General features: G+C 40.8%; 1 protein-coding gene across 1 annotated transcript in view; it reads right to left on the bottom strand.

Annotated features, from left to right (window-relative positions):
• gna12a (guanine nucleotide binding protein (G protein) alpha 12a) overlaps window positions 1–13,347 on the bottom strand; it is a 90,740-nt gene that overhangs the window by 48,379 nt on the left and 29,014 nt on the right. The window contains exon 2 of the mRNA XM_078240162.1: window positions 3,556–3,771. Coding sequence (XP_078096288.1) covers window positions 3,556–3,771 — 216 coding nt within the window. The remainder of the gene's footprint in view (window positions 1–3,555; window positions 3,772–13,347) is intronic.

Genomic DNA, 13,347 nt, shown 5'->3' with positions numbered 1-13,347 from the left:
CAACCCACACATTTTCCATGGCCAATCCATCTAACTTGCACATCTTTGGACTGTGGGAGTAAACCAGAGCACTCAGGAGGAAACCCATACAGACAAGGAGAACACGCAAACTCCACAGTCACCCAAAGCTGAAATCAAATCGAACCCAGTCCCTGGCACTGAGCCAGCAGTGTTAAATGAAAGGCAATCTTATTGAAACAAAGATCATGAATGGACCAGTGAGAAAACCGACCAAATCCACTCAGCCTCTCACCACAGGACAACCCCCTCATCCCAAGGACCAGTCCACTGAACCCTCGCTGTACCACCCCCAAAGATATACTTGCATTGGAGGCAGTACACCAAAGATCCACCAAACTGATCCCTGGGATGAGATGTCGTAGAAAGTAATGCAAGATTTGGAGGATGTTTTAGAGATGGGCTGCAATAATGTAAAAATAGTTTGGCAAGAATGATTAGCTCCATTTAATGCACTGTGTGATAGGGGCCAGTGGTAGCTTAATGATGAGTGAATGGGACTTGAAGATAAGATACAGGTTGCTGTATTTTAGACAAAATGGAGTTTGTGGGGGATGGAAGGGCACTGGAAAAACCTAGTCTTGAGATGACAAAGAATGGATAAGGGTTTCAGTGACATTGGATAGCAGATGGAAGTGGTTAAATTGCTAACATGCTGACACTTCAGCTTCCACATGAACAAGACAAATTACATGTCCCCTTCTTTAGAACAAAGGAACAACAGCTATTAGCCAGACCTATATCTTGATTTTTTAAAACCCATTGATTGGTGGAGTATCAGAATTAACCAGGTTTCATAAATACCAATATAATACTGAAGCAACTGTGTCAAAATGAGCATGCTGCACCTTTAGTACTGGGGAACTGTTCAGAATACATTCGTGCAAACTGAAATAAAGACTTGTGCTATGGAAGTTTTAAAGTTTAGTACTGTAAATGTATTGTTCAAAACATTTCCTGATAATGTGATCACCCATCTATTGCACAGCACTAAAAACTATATAATCTACATTGGGTTATAAACAAACAGACTGAAGGCTTCTTCTCAGTCCCATATTCTGAACTTTTTTCCCTCCAGTATACTGACCTTCATTACAAGTTGGAAAAAATATAAATGTTGATTATATCATGCCATATGCCTACAAGTCCAAAGTTGTGCATCACAAATACTGGCTAATCAACTTTTCATGTAGGACACAACTAAGGGCGGCACGGTAGCACAGTGGTTAGCACTGCTGCTTCACAGCTCCAGGGTCCTGGGTTCGATTCCCGGCTCGGGTCACTGTCTGTGTGGAGTTTGCACATTCTCCTCGTGTCTGTGTGGGTTTCCTCCGGGTGCTCCGGTTTCCTCCCACAGTCCAAAGATGTGCGGGTTAGGTTGATTGGCCAGGTTAAAAATTGCCCCTTAGAGTCCTGAGATGCGTAGGTTGGAGGGATTAGCGGGTAAATATGTGGGGGTAGGGCCTGGGTGGGATTGTGGTCGGTGCAGACTCGATGGGCCGAATGGCCTCCTTCTGCACTGTAGGGTTTCTATGATTTCTAAGCTATACAGACCAACTATTCAACTTTTCACAATATGTTGAAAACAGCAATTTTATGCAGGACAAATAGTTGACCTTAAGATTAGAAATCAGCTCCCCCGATAACTTAATGCACGAGTTCACTATGTCCTGTGGTACTGAGCCATGCACATCAAGAAAGTCCCAGGCTGGAACCCCGGTCTGCACTGAGTTGTAAATTAACAGTCTCCTCTTTGCTTCAGTACAGCTGGCAGAAATCCCCATAACCCATCAATGCCTCAACTTCGGACAAGCAACAAGGTGGTGTGTGGGAAGCAGCTCCGTCTAGACAGTTTCCCTTCCCTTCAAATGTATTAATAGAGAAGGCTTAGTGCAAGGATCAGTGAAGACTTGGAATCTAACTCGGGCCCTTTGTCCGGAATCCAACATTCTCCAAGACCAAGGCAGAATATTTATGCCTTGGCACCAAACACTCTACAGTTTATTTATTCCTTCAATACTGGGAACACTTTTCTTTAAAAAAAATTAAATGAAATCTTTACTGAACAGATTCTATTACACTTTTAGACAATTGTTTAAATACAGCTAATCAAATATAGATCAACAGAATATTTAGCCAATGCCACTGCAAAATGCATGGAGTAACTTAGCAAGGGCATCAAATGAACATCCTGCTCCTCACTGGTGTCCTTTTAAATGCATAAGAAAATGCACATTTAAAAAAAAACATCCTATTCAGAACTGTGCCTTTGACAATACCAAATAAGCACCAAGGAGAAAACTGATTTTTAAAAATATATTCTTCCTTATCTTCAGCTGCTTTTTGTTTGGTTCACTGTTATTCAATGCTACTGGCTCCTGTCACAGTTTCACACAGCCAGCAACAATTCCAGAACTTGCTAATAGCAGTTGCCATGCAAAACCCATTATTTACCAGGTTTTCTCAATAGCCAACTTTAGAAAATCCGGGTGACCTACTTTTGGAAAACCTATGCATTGGGAGCCAGAGCAACCAGCATGCCAATCATCCAATATCAAAAAAGTAGTTACTGTCAGAACTCCATTGTGGTATCATAGTAGGAAATGCATTCACCAGATGGTTAAGTCGGAGGGGGAAAATAAACAAAATGTTCACATTTTAGTGCAAGAACTAAGTTCAGCAAGTGACAGAAACATAAACATAGCAAATAAGAGCAGGAATAGGCAATTCAGCCCTTCCAGCCTGCTTATTATGATCACGGTTGACCAGTCAACTCAGTAACCTGTTCCTGCTGCCATGAATGTGCCAACAGGTTAAAAGCCACCAGCATTTCAAAAGGTATTTCACAGGATGAGAGTCTCTTCATACGTCAGTCCCTTCATCCCAGGAATCAGACTGGTAAACCTTTGCTGCACACCCTCCATAGAAAGAACATCCTTCCTCAGATAAAGAGACCAAAACGGCACACAATATTCCAGGTGTGGTCTCACCAAGGCCTTGTACAATTGCAGCAAGACATCCCTGCTCCTGTACTTGAATCCTCTCGCAACGAAGGCCAATATACTATTTGCCAACTTCACTGCATGCTTACTGATATACAAGGACACCCAAGTCTCGTTGCATGTTCCCCTCTCAATCTATAGCCAAGTAATCTGCCTTCCTGTTTTTGCTACAAGTGGACAACCTCACATTTATCCACATTATACTGCATCTGCCATCCATTTGCCCACTCATTCAACTTGTCCAAATCACAGTAAAGCATCCCCACATCCTCCTCACAGCTCAAACCTCCACCCAGCTTTGTGCCGTCTGCAAATTTAGAGATATTACATTTAGTTCCCTCACCTAAATCTAGACCAAACTGTTTATTGACTTGAGGAAACCAGCAGTAACCTGAGCTAAAACTTTACATTGGTGGCATTTTGACATTTTCAAGTTGTGTGGAGGCTAGTTATCTGCTACATCGAGTCCCTCCCCCAAAACAGATCAACATATTTTCTCTTCAATCTGTGCATCTCGTTAGAATTGCTTACTTACCAGCTGAAATTCTCGCCTTCTGTTGTATGCTTCCTGGATTCCTGAATCTTGCCAGAGTGCCCTCAGTGCTGGCACGTACAATTGAAATGTGGCTGGCTCTACTGGCATACCACATTTGTTTTCAAATGCCATGACAAACATTCCATGTTTCTCATTTTCAGTATTTTCCCAGGGAATGCCCAGCTTGTTCCTTGCATCCACCAACACCTTCATACCCTAAAAGAACAGGAGGATAACAAAGGGAGGTGATTAACCACTTGCATTCTGTTCAATAATTTATGATTATTACATTATTTTCATATCCAACCCAATTGATGACTGGAGTGCTGTCATTTGTATGAAAATTAACTCTGCACCTTTAATGAATCTTCAAAACTGGAGACACAAATCTTCCCCTTCGTACTCCATTTCCCCAAATAAAATCAGAATACAAGTGTGAATCGATTCAAGCTCTAGCCTTATAGATAGGCGTTACTGCCAACTGCAATGAGGAATTATAATATTACTGGTGTCATCAAAACAGATTGCTCTCTCTTGTAAAACCTAATCTTCATCCGTATACACATAAAACTATGTTTCACAAACAGTCACAGTTTGAAGGAAAGATTTAAAAAACCACCTTTACTCACTTCCTAGTTTGCAATGCACAGGTGAAATTAACTGACAAGATTACATCATTTATGTGGTTTTTCCGTCTTTAAATAACATGCATTTTCAACATACTGCAGGAACATAGCCTAACTTGATAAGATTCTAGCTAGGGAAAATAAATGATCACTTGTACATGAAAACATTAATGCTGTAAAAAGACAGTGTCTACAGGTTTCCAACTGTCGTGTTGTCGAGCTGCAACAATATGGTCAGAAAAAACTGACTGAAAAAACTCTCAAACTTTACCCCGAATTGCACCAACAAGCAACAGCTAACAAGTAACCTTTCCTGTATTAGATAATTCATATAGTTATTCCTGATAACTGATTTAATTTTACACAGTATTGAATTGAGACTAATGTCACTATACAAAGTTACTTCTTTTGTGAAAAGCATTTTATGCAATGACCAGAAGCTTCAGAAATCAAGAGTGCAATATGTAATTTTGCACGGTATTCAAAATCTTTGTCTGAGTGAGTGTTCATATACCACCTTAACTGTAGAGGCACCCTGTTCTCAACAAGAGAGGTACTGCATGAGTTAAAGGCAAAAATAAATAAATTAAGCTCATAACCCCAATTAGGCCAGGTACTACTTACTGAGCAAAAGCTTAGAAATGTTTACTTATATATGTTCAATTGCTTATGGCATGACTGTATATGGAAAACAGGTGTAATGAATTCCTCCTTTAACCTGGTGTTGTTAAACTTCTTACTACGGAAAACAGGACAGATAACTACTGTTAACATAGATGCTAAAAAGCATTGTTTCCTTTCCAGACTTGTAAAATTGGTTCCTGTGGTAGTACTCCCAACTCAAGATTCATACACCGTCGGTTTAAGCTCTTCATCCAAAGCGATACTCATCTTCCGTATTTTATCAAAATGGTTGTTTCTTGATAAGCCATGGAAAATAAAGTCCTAGGCACTATTTCAGTTAAATGTTAAAAGCCATATAATACAATTTGAAAAGAAGGGGATTTACCCAGTAGCTTGGAAAACAAAGCAAAGGAGGAATTCATTACAAAAATTCCCTATTTTATTGTTATGCTACTTCGGCAAGTTAGATTTGGGGTTCATAATATTTCTCAAGCCATTGAAAATCAATGAGATAAAAGTCAAGGTTCAGTGTATAATAAGGTGGAGTGCACCTCACTGAGGGCATTTAACTTCTGTTTTCTTACCTTTTCTTTCTTCCTGCACCGTCCCACTCCCCATCCTGTGCAAAAGCCAAGAATTCGACCGCTCTAGAAAACTGTTTCTCTTTGTGTCCAATCACCCAAATCATTCATTTCTTTCCTCTTCTCCACTCCATATTCCTCCTGTTCACATTCATTCAGCTTCTTCCTTCCCTACCCTAACCCCTTCGCTTCCTCCTACATTCTCCTTCCCAGCCATTTGCCTTCTTGGCCCTACTACATCCATATACCCACTGCCCCCAACGCAACGTCTAAACCTGCATGATCTGAACACTTGATCTTGAATCTGCATGCAATGACATGGAACACTATTGCCAGTGTATTAAAAATAAACTTGCATTTGGGTTACAATCTATTAATATGCAGTGAGCAAACATCATGGAATATATGCGATCTATCTGCACCTGCAGCTTAAAAAGGGAGGGGCAAAAGGACAGATTCCCAAAAACTTGCAGGTTTAAGGAAACAAAACAAATAAAATTTTGATCAGGTCCATTTCAAAACCTTTTAGGTTACTTGGAAAACAACCAAATTCCAAATTCTTCAACAATAGAATGGACGGCATAGTAGCACAGTAGTTAGCACTGCTGCCTCACAGCGCCAGGGCCCCGGGCTTACAGCCTTGGGTGACTGTGTGAAGATTGCACATTCTCCCCACATCTGTGTGGGTTTCCATCAGGTGCCACAGTTTCCTCCCAGTCCAAAGACGTGCAGGTTAGATGGAATAGCCGTGGTAAATGGGGATAGAACAGAGGGGAGGCGCCTGGGTGGGATGCTGTTCCGGAGAGTCGGTGCAGAGGTAATGGCCCAAATGGCCTCCTTCTGCACTGTAGGGATTCTGAATGAAAAGCCTTCAGAAAACTTGAAAGTAGAAAATAATAGTTCTTTCCAATTACCCAACATCATAAAGATGCTACTGAACAAAACCATACAACTCATAGCTATTCAGAGTCAAAGCAATTAGAATACAAAAGTCAAAAAACGTCAGATTATCTAGTTGGGATGAGTTCTTTTTTTAGATTGACAAAAGCAATTCTAAAATTTTGCCATCAAACCCAAAACACACACACACACAAACACAACACACGCAATTTAGTCAAGACATAATCATGTAAAACAGCGGAAGCTAGGACAATTACAGTTGGTTCCAGAAACAGCAGGCAGTATTCATGAACTAATATTTGGACTGCACTCAATTTAATTCTGCGCAGCTAATGTATTTTTTAGTCTGCCCGTTTATTATTTCCAGTGTTCAGAAAAGCAACCGTTATAACGTGAAGGCTCTTCTTATTGTTGAGAAGAGCTTTCCTGAACTGTTATTTTGTTTGAATTCTTTTATACCATATAGATTACCCAAGTTCAAAAGGCATTGTTACTCCTCAATTTGGCTGTAAAAACAACTGCTGCCAATTGCATGTAGTCATTCTTATATCAACTTAGAAACTTCAGAAAGACCCCCAAAACTCACACCAAGTAAAACTACTTGTAAACTTTGAGATAGGGTGGGAGGCAGGAGGAAAAAAGTTTTAAAAAATAAATTACATATGTAGACTCAGATTTCAAGTCCACAATATTTTAACTCCTGGAACTCAAATGCATGACAGTTGCTCATCCAAAACAGGCAAAATGCAGCACCTGGTCTGTGCATTGAAGCTCTGATCAGCATCCAAGGAAAGCTCATCAGCAAGCATGTAATTCCTAGGAGAGGCTTTTGGTGGGTCTTGCAAACCCTACACCAAGCTCCATGAAAGGAAAGATACACATATATTTTGAAGGGCCTCCATCCTTGGTAGATGCCTCAGCTTTGCAACAAAGCCATAATGGACATAAATTTAGGAGGTTCCTGCTGGTTTCATACAGCTGCTTGGGCCAAACTGCAGTGAAAACAACTAAAATGGTGGTCAGTGGGATTCCCACAGAATTTGAATAGTTAAGCTAAATGCTCCATTAAAAATCTGCATCCATGTCCCATCGAACTAGTATTATCAATTTGCATACATTCAGTCTGCTTCTGCTTGGTACTGAAATCAACTTGGTCAAAATCACCAACATTCTCCCACGTGACGATAGGTATAACAGAATATCCCTCAACACATCTTTGGTCTCTCCCCAGTCTTCAATATGATCAACTACTGCAACATGTGTCATCACCTGCCTCTATCATCCATTCCATTTCATAAACCTCTCATTGTCCCATTTCTATTGGTTTGTGGATAGCCACACATCTCCCATAATAGCTTTTTATTTTGCCTCAAAAGGGCATCATCGATATTCTCTAAAGATTAATCCTTTGATCATTTTTCCCCACTTACACATGGCCATTTGGCAACATGAAAGCATGACTCGACTTCCTTAAGTGCCAATGGTGCCAAGCAATACAGATCTCAAAGATGCTATTTTGTCCACTAACTGCAAATGGATGGTATCAAGTTGTGAGCCAGAAATTCCTTCAGCTAATCATAGATTTCCTGTCCATTTCTTGCCAGAAACTGAGGCAAGTGGAACCTGCAAAGCTGCAAAGGGCACTCAAGTTAAACTCAATAATGTATAATCTTGGTACCCTGCTCAACTCTGAACTTCAAATTGCACTTCCAGTTTCCACACACACAACACTTCACTTAGGACTTCACCTAACCCGCACCATTGATAAAATCCTTATTCACCCATCAGCACCATTGACTTGACTTTTCAAATGCCTTTCCAGTTGTTCTCCTGAACTTCACCCTACATAAACTCTCAAGTCATCCAGACCTCTACCACTCACATTCGTATTAAGAGCGGTTCTCATTTCTACTGACCCCCACTTGCTCTTCAGTCCCCGCTGCATTAATTTTAAAATCCATATCTGTTTATATAACTGCAGGGCGGCACGGTAGCACAGTGGTTAGCACTGCTGCTTCACAGCTCCAGGGTCCCGGGTTCGATTCCCGGCTCGGGTCACTGTCTGTGTGGAGTTTGCACATTCTCCTGCGTGGGTTTCCTCCGGGTGCTCCGGTTTCCTCCCACAGTCCAAAGATGTGCGGGTTAGGTTGATTGGCCAGGTTAAAAATTGCCCCTTAGAGTCCCGAGATGCGTAGGTTAGAGGGATTAGCGGATAAAATATGTGGGGGTAGGGCCTGGGTGGGATTGTGGTCGGTGCAGACTCGGTGGGCCGAATGGCCTCCTTCTGCACTGTAGGGATTCTATGATTCTATGATAACTGCAATACAAATCAAAGATTGCACCCTGTTCTTCATATTCTCCCAATTCCCGCTATGTGTTCCCAACTCATTTATTGTAACGAACCTGGGACATTAAAGGCACAATGCAATTATTTATAATTTTATTAGTTTGTTGGAGTAAGCTTTTTCGACTGAGTTTGGCACTAAAGGTCGCAGCAGTAAAAACGAATACTCCACTTCTGATACTTTAGTAGCTTCAAGTACTTTCAGGTCCTCTAAAATTTCAACAACTTGCCACACCCTCAAACAAATGTGAATATCGTGTCAAACTGATATACTTTCAACTGTATCAGCAATCCTAGCAGCAACCTCTTTGAAAACGTCAGTTTTGTATTTTAGTTGCAGGTTTATTAGTAACCAGATTATGCCTTCTATACTCATTAATTCAAGGACCAAATACTGAAGGCAGGGTTTGATCTGAGATGTGCAGCTTCAGAAGAAGGCAAAGAAAAGTGGATCTAAAGCAGAATTTCTAAAGTATACTGTGAAGAGCAATAATGGCTAATAATTAATATTGGCATAATCATTAACTGGGGCACAGCTACTTGGTTTTTCCAAGTTACTGGCATAAGCTAAAAGAACCAAAATGGTCACCTTTTTATTTGATTTACTATTGTCACATGTATTGGTATACAGTGAAAAGTATTGTTTCTTGCACGCTATACAGAAAGCATACCATTCATAGAGTACAGAGGGGAGAAGGAAAGGCGTGGGTGCAGAATGTATTGTTACAGTCATAGCTAGGGTGTAGGGAAAGATCAACTTAATATAAAGTAGGTCCATTCAAAAGTCTGATGGCAGCAGGGAAGAAGCTGTTCTTGAGTCGGTTGGCACGTGATCTCTCACTTTTGTATCTTTTTCCCGACGGAAGGAGGAAGAGGGAATGTCCAGGACACGTGGGGCCCTTGATTATGCTGGCTGCTTTTCCAAGGCAATGGGAAGTGCAGACGGAGTCAATGAATGGGAGTCTGGTTTGCGTGATGGACTGGACTACATTCACAATCCTTTGTTGTTTCTTGCGGTCTTGGTCAGGGCAGGAGCCATACCAAGCCGTGATACATCCAGAAAGGATGCTTTCTATGGTGCCTCTGTAAACATTGGTGAGAGTCATAGCAGACACCCCAAATTTCCTTAGCCTCCTAAGAAAGTAGAGGCATTAATGGGCTTTCTTAATTATAGCACCAGCATGGAGAGGCCAGGACAGGTTGCTGGTGATCTGGACACCTAGAAACCTGAAGCTCACGACCATTTCCACTTCATCCCCGTTGATGCAGACAGAGGCATGTCCTCCACTACACTTATTGTCTCCTTCATTTTACTGATATTGAGGGAGAGATTGTTGTCGTCATACCATTCCACCAGATTCTCTATCTCTTTCCTTGCCAAATTCTTACCACAGAGTTCACAGCATCACTTGTAAAAGTGGAACAATTTAAAAAATTGAATCATTTGCAAAAATTAAACCACACTGATGTTCCCAAATCCAGATCAGAGGAAGTTCTGTTTCCTTTTCCACACAGAGATTACATCACTAAACATCAACATTTGGGCAAGTAGCTTTTGATGTGACTGAATATTCGGTGTTCACATGTTGTGTGAAACCACTTCAGCCAAGTTCAGACAATGTACTCCTAATACATTGACGCACAGGCAGTGAGTACATATGCCCAAGTTTGATAAATAGAACTCAAGACATGCAGCACAATCTAAATTAAGAAAAGGGAAGGATAACAGACAATTGCTTATTTTTGAGAAGTTGTTCTTGAACGGCCTGGGCCATTTATCAGGGCAAGAACTGATGCCAATTCAATTGCAAGAGTAGCAATGTTGCCTTTGGTAGGACTGTCAGGAGGTACAGCAATGGCTTGGGACAAAGTGATAGAATTGCATGGTTACAGCACAGGAGGCGGCCATTTGGTCCATTGTGTCAGTGTAGCATTCTGCTAGAGCAACTCAACGAAACCCATTCCCTTGCCTTTTCCCCAGAACCCTTCACATTTTTTTCTCTTCAGATATTTATTCAGCTTTCTTTTGAAAGAGAATCAGCCTCAACCACACTCACTGGCAGTGAATTCCATACAGCAACCACTCACTTCATAACTTTTCCTCATGTCGCCATTGTTTTCTTTTGCCAATTATCTTGAATCACTGCCCCTTAGTTCCTTCCACTATCCGGAACAGTTGCTCCCTAACTATTCTGACCGAACTCCTTCCGATTTCGAACACCTCTATCAAATCTCCTCCGTCTACTCTTCTCCAACTGCGTTTTGAGTTCAGTTAAATATACTCAAAAAAGGTTTTTCCTTAAAGGTGCCCTTGGTTGCTAAGCAACAGCTCATTCTTTCTCCAAGCTCATGTTTACTTTTCCCACTGTAAACTCTCCCAGTATAATAGATAGTTTGAACTAAAACCAAACGCCCCCAGACATGCAAACACACTTGGTTAACATGAATCTAACTAGAGTCTTACCCCTTTCCTACACAAAAACAGTAACTTAAACTTGCTTAAATAGACACCTTATTTCTAACATTCAGCAATACAAATATAGATAATTTAAAATTACCTCTGCTTCCTGCAAGGTCCTCATCTGTGGAGCTATTCGTGAATCTTTTCTGCACCCTCTCTAATGCCTTCAAATCCTTCATGAAGTGTGGTGCCAGAACTGGATACAACACTCCAATGCAAGTCACATCAGTATTTGATGCAGGTTTATTATAACTTCCTTGCTTTTGTACATTATTACCCTAAGCCCGGGTACCCGTATGCTTATTAACTGCTTTCTCAACCTGCCCTGCCATCTTCAAAAGTTTAAGTATATCACCCCCCAAAAGGTCCCTTTGCACCAGGACAGCCAACTCTTAGAAAATAAAACAAGGGACATTTCGACTATGGAACTGAGGTGGGGCGGGGAGAGGAGAGAGAGATGGGCGGGGTGGTGGAGGATCAGGGTCAGAACAGAGGAAAAGGAGTGATGGTGAGATCAGAGGGTGGGTGGTGCAGTATGGCTGTTCATTAAACAAAGATGCACAGTCAGTGGCAATAGGAGGCTCCAGATAGTCTCAAGGTTTGCTGCTGAAGAAATACATTAAAATGACACCCCAGGAAGACACAATACAGGACACATGGCTCAATTACTGAGCAATCCCATGAAATATGGTATGGCTGGTTACTTTGCTCTGCACCCCTTTAGAATTGCAACCTTTATCTTATAACCACACTCTTAGCAAAATGACTCATATTTCTCCAAATTAAAATTTCATCCGCCACTTGCCCACCCATTCCATTGGCCTATTTATGTCATTTTGAACTTGATCACAATATTTCCAAGTTTTGTGCCACGTGAAAATTTTGAAATTCTACTCTGTACGTCCAAGTTTAGGTCATTAACATAGATCAAGAAATGCAGGTCCTTGTACACCATACCAGCTACGTTATCCTCAAAAACTCTTATCTCATCAAAAAACTCAATCAAGTTAGTTAAATATGATTTCCCCATACCAAATCTGCACTGGCTTTGCTTAAATTAATCCATATTTGTTTAAGCAACTGCTAATTTTGTCCCGAATTATAATTTCGAAAAGCTTTCTCACCACCGAAGTTAAATCGACTGACCTGTAGTTGTTGGGCTTATCTTTACACCCTTTTTTGAATAAGAGCACAACATTTGCCATTCTCCAGTCCACTGGCATCACCCTGAGTCTAAGATTATTATCCCTATGACAATCTTGCCATTATTCATCATCATGGCCGAGGTTAGCAACTCAACACCAGATAATTTAATCTATGATGCTCACCAAATTCATACAATGTTGTGCTCTTATTGCAGAATTAAACCTCGAGAATAAATTCCATTTTCCAATGCCTTATTTTTACTTCAATAATTGGACCTTCCTCTTTCTCCTCCTCTGTCACACTTTCCCAACACTCAGCCTGACTAACTCATTTCTCATTCACTAACTGAAAGGATGGGAAAGTGAACCATTTGCCAAGTTTTTACAGATACTATACTTCAGCAGATTGCAAAAATAGTTCAACAGCAACACAGATGCATTCACCCCCGTCAGTGTTTCCTCCTACAGGAAGTGCCCAATTTCTGCCCAGCTTCTTATCCCATAAACAATTAGGAATTAACTTGTGCTTCATAGCTGTCGGAGACAATGTATAGCGCACTAGTGCTTGTGCCAATACCAAGATGTTTGTTTCTCCCCCCGCCCCCCCCGAAAACCATGCGAACCCATGTACGAGAAGGAAAAAAAGGACAGTAAATTTAGAACTATGCAATAAATAGGTCATAAATTAAAATGAAACATCCTTTACTTTGTTTAGTTTAAGTGGCATATAATGACAAAAATGCAATTTGTTTAGAGGAGGTCAGCTCAGAACTTAAAGGAAGCAAATCATACATATTATTGAAGCTGAATCAGACTGTACTTCAACTGGTGTCAATTTAGTTGCCTGACACTACTTGTTACAGCAAGACAAAATCTAAACTCCACAAGTACCTACTTTTAAGAGTGATTAACATCCGCAGGTACTTACGGTTAAGGAAAACATCAGCAATTAAAAAAACGATGTTCATTTTGCCCATATAAAGTTGGTTACATATGAAAACGATAAAAAATTGTAAAATTCGGCACATTACACCTCATTTACAGATGGCTCATCTCAGCCACCATTGCTTTGAAACAGACCCTCCTTGTGGTAAGTATGGATTCCAGGACC

Source organism: Mustelus asterias, chromosome 23 (genome assembly GCF_964213995.1).
Source record: "Mustelus asterias chromosome 23, sMusAst1.hap1.1, whole genome shotgun sequence".
Taxonomy (NCBI): domain Eukaryota; kingdom Metazoa; phylum Chordata; class Chondrichthyes; order Carcharhiniformes; family Triakidae; genus Mustelus; species Mustelus asterias.
This window is presented reverse-complemented; position numbering and strand designations above follow the sequence as displayed.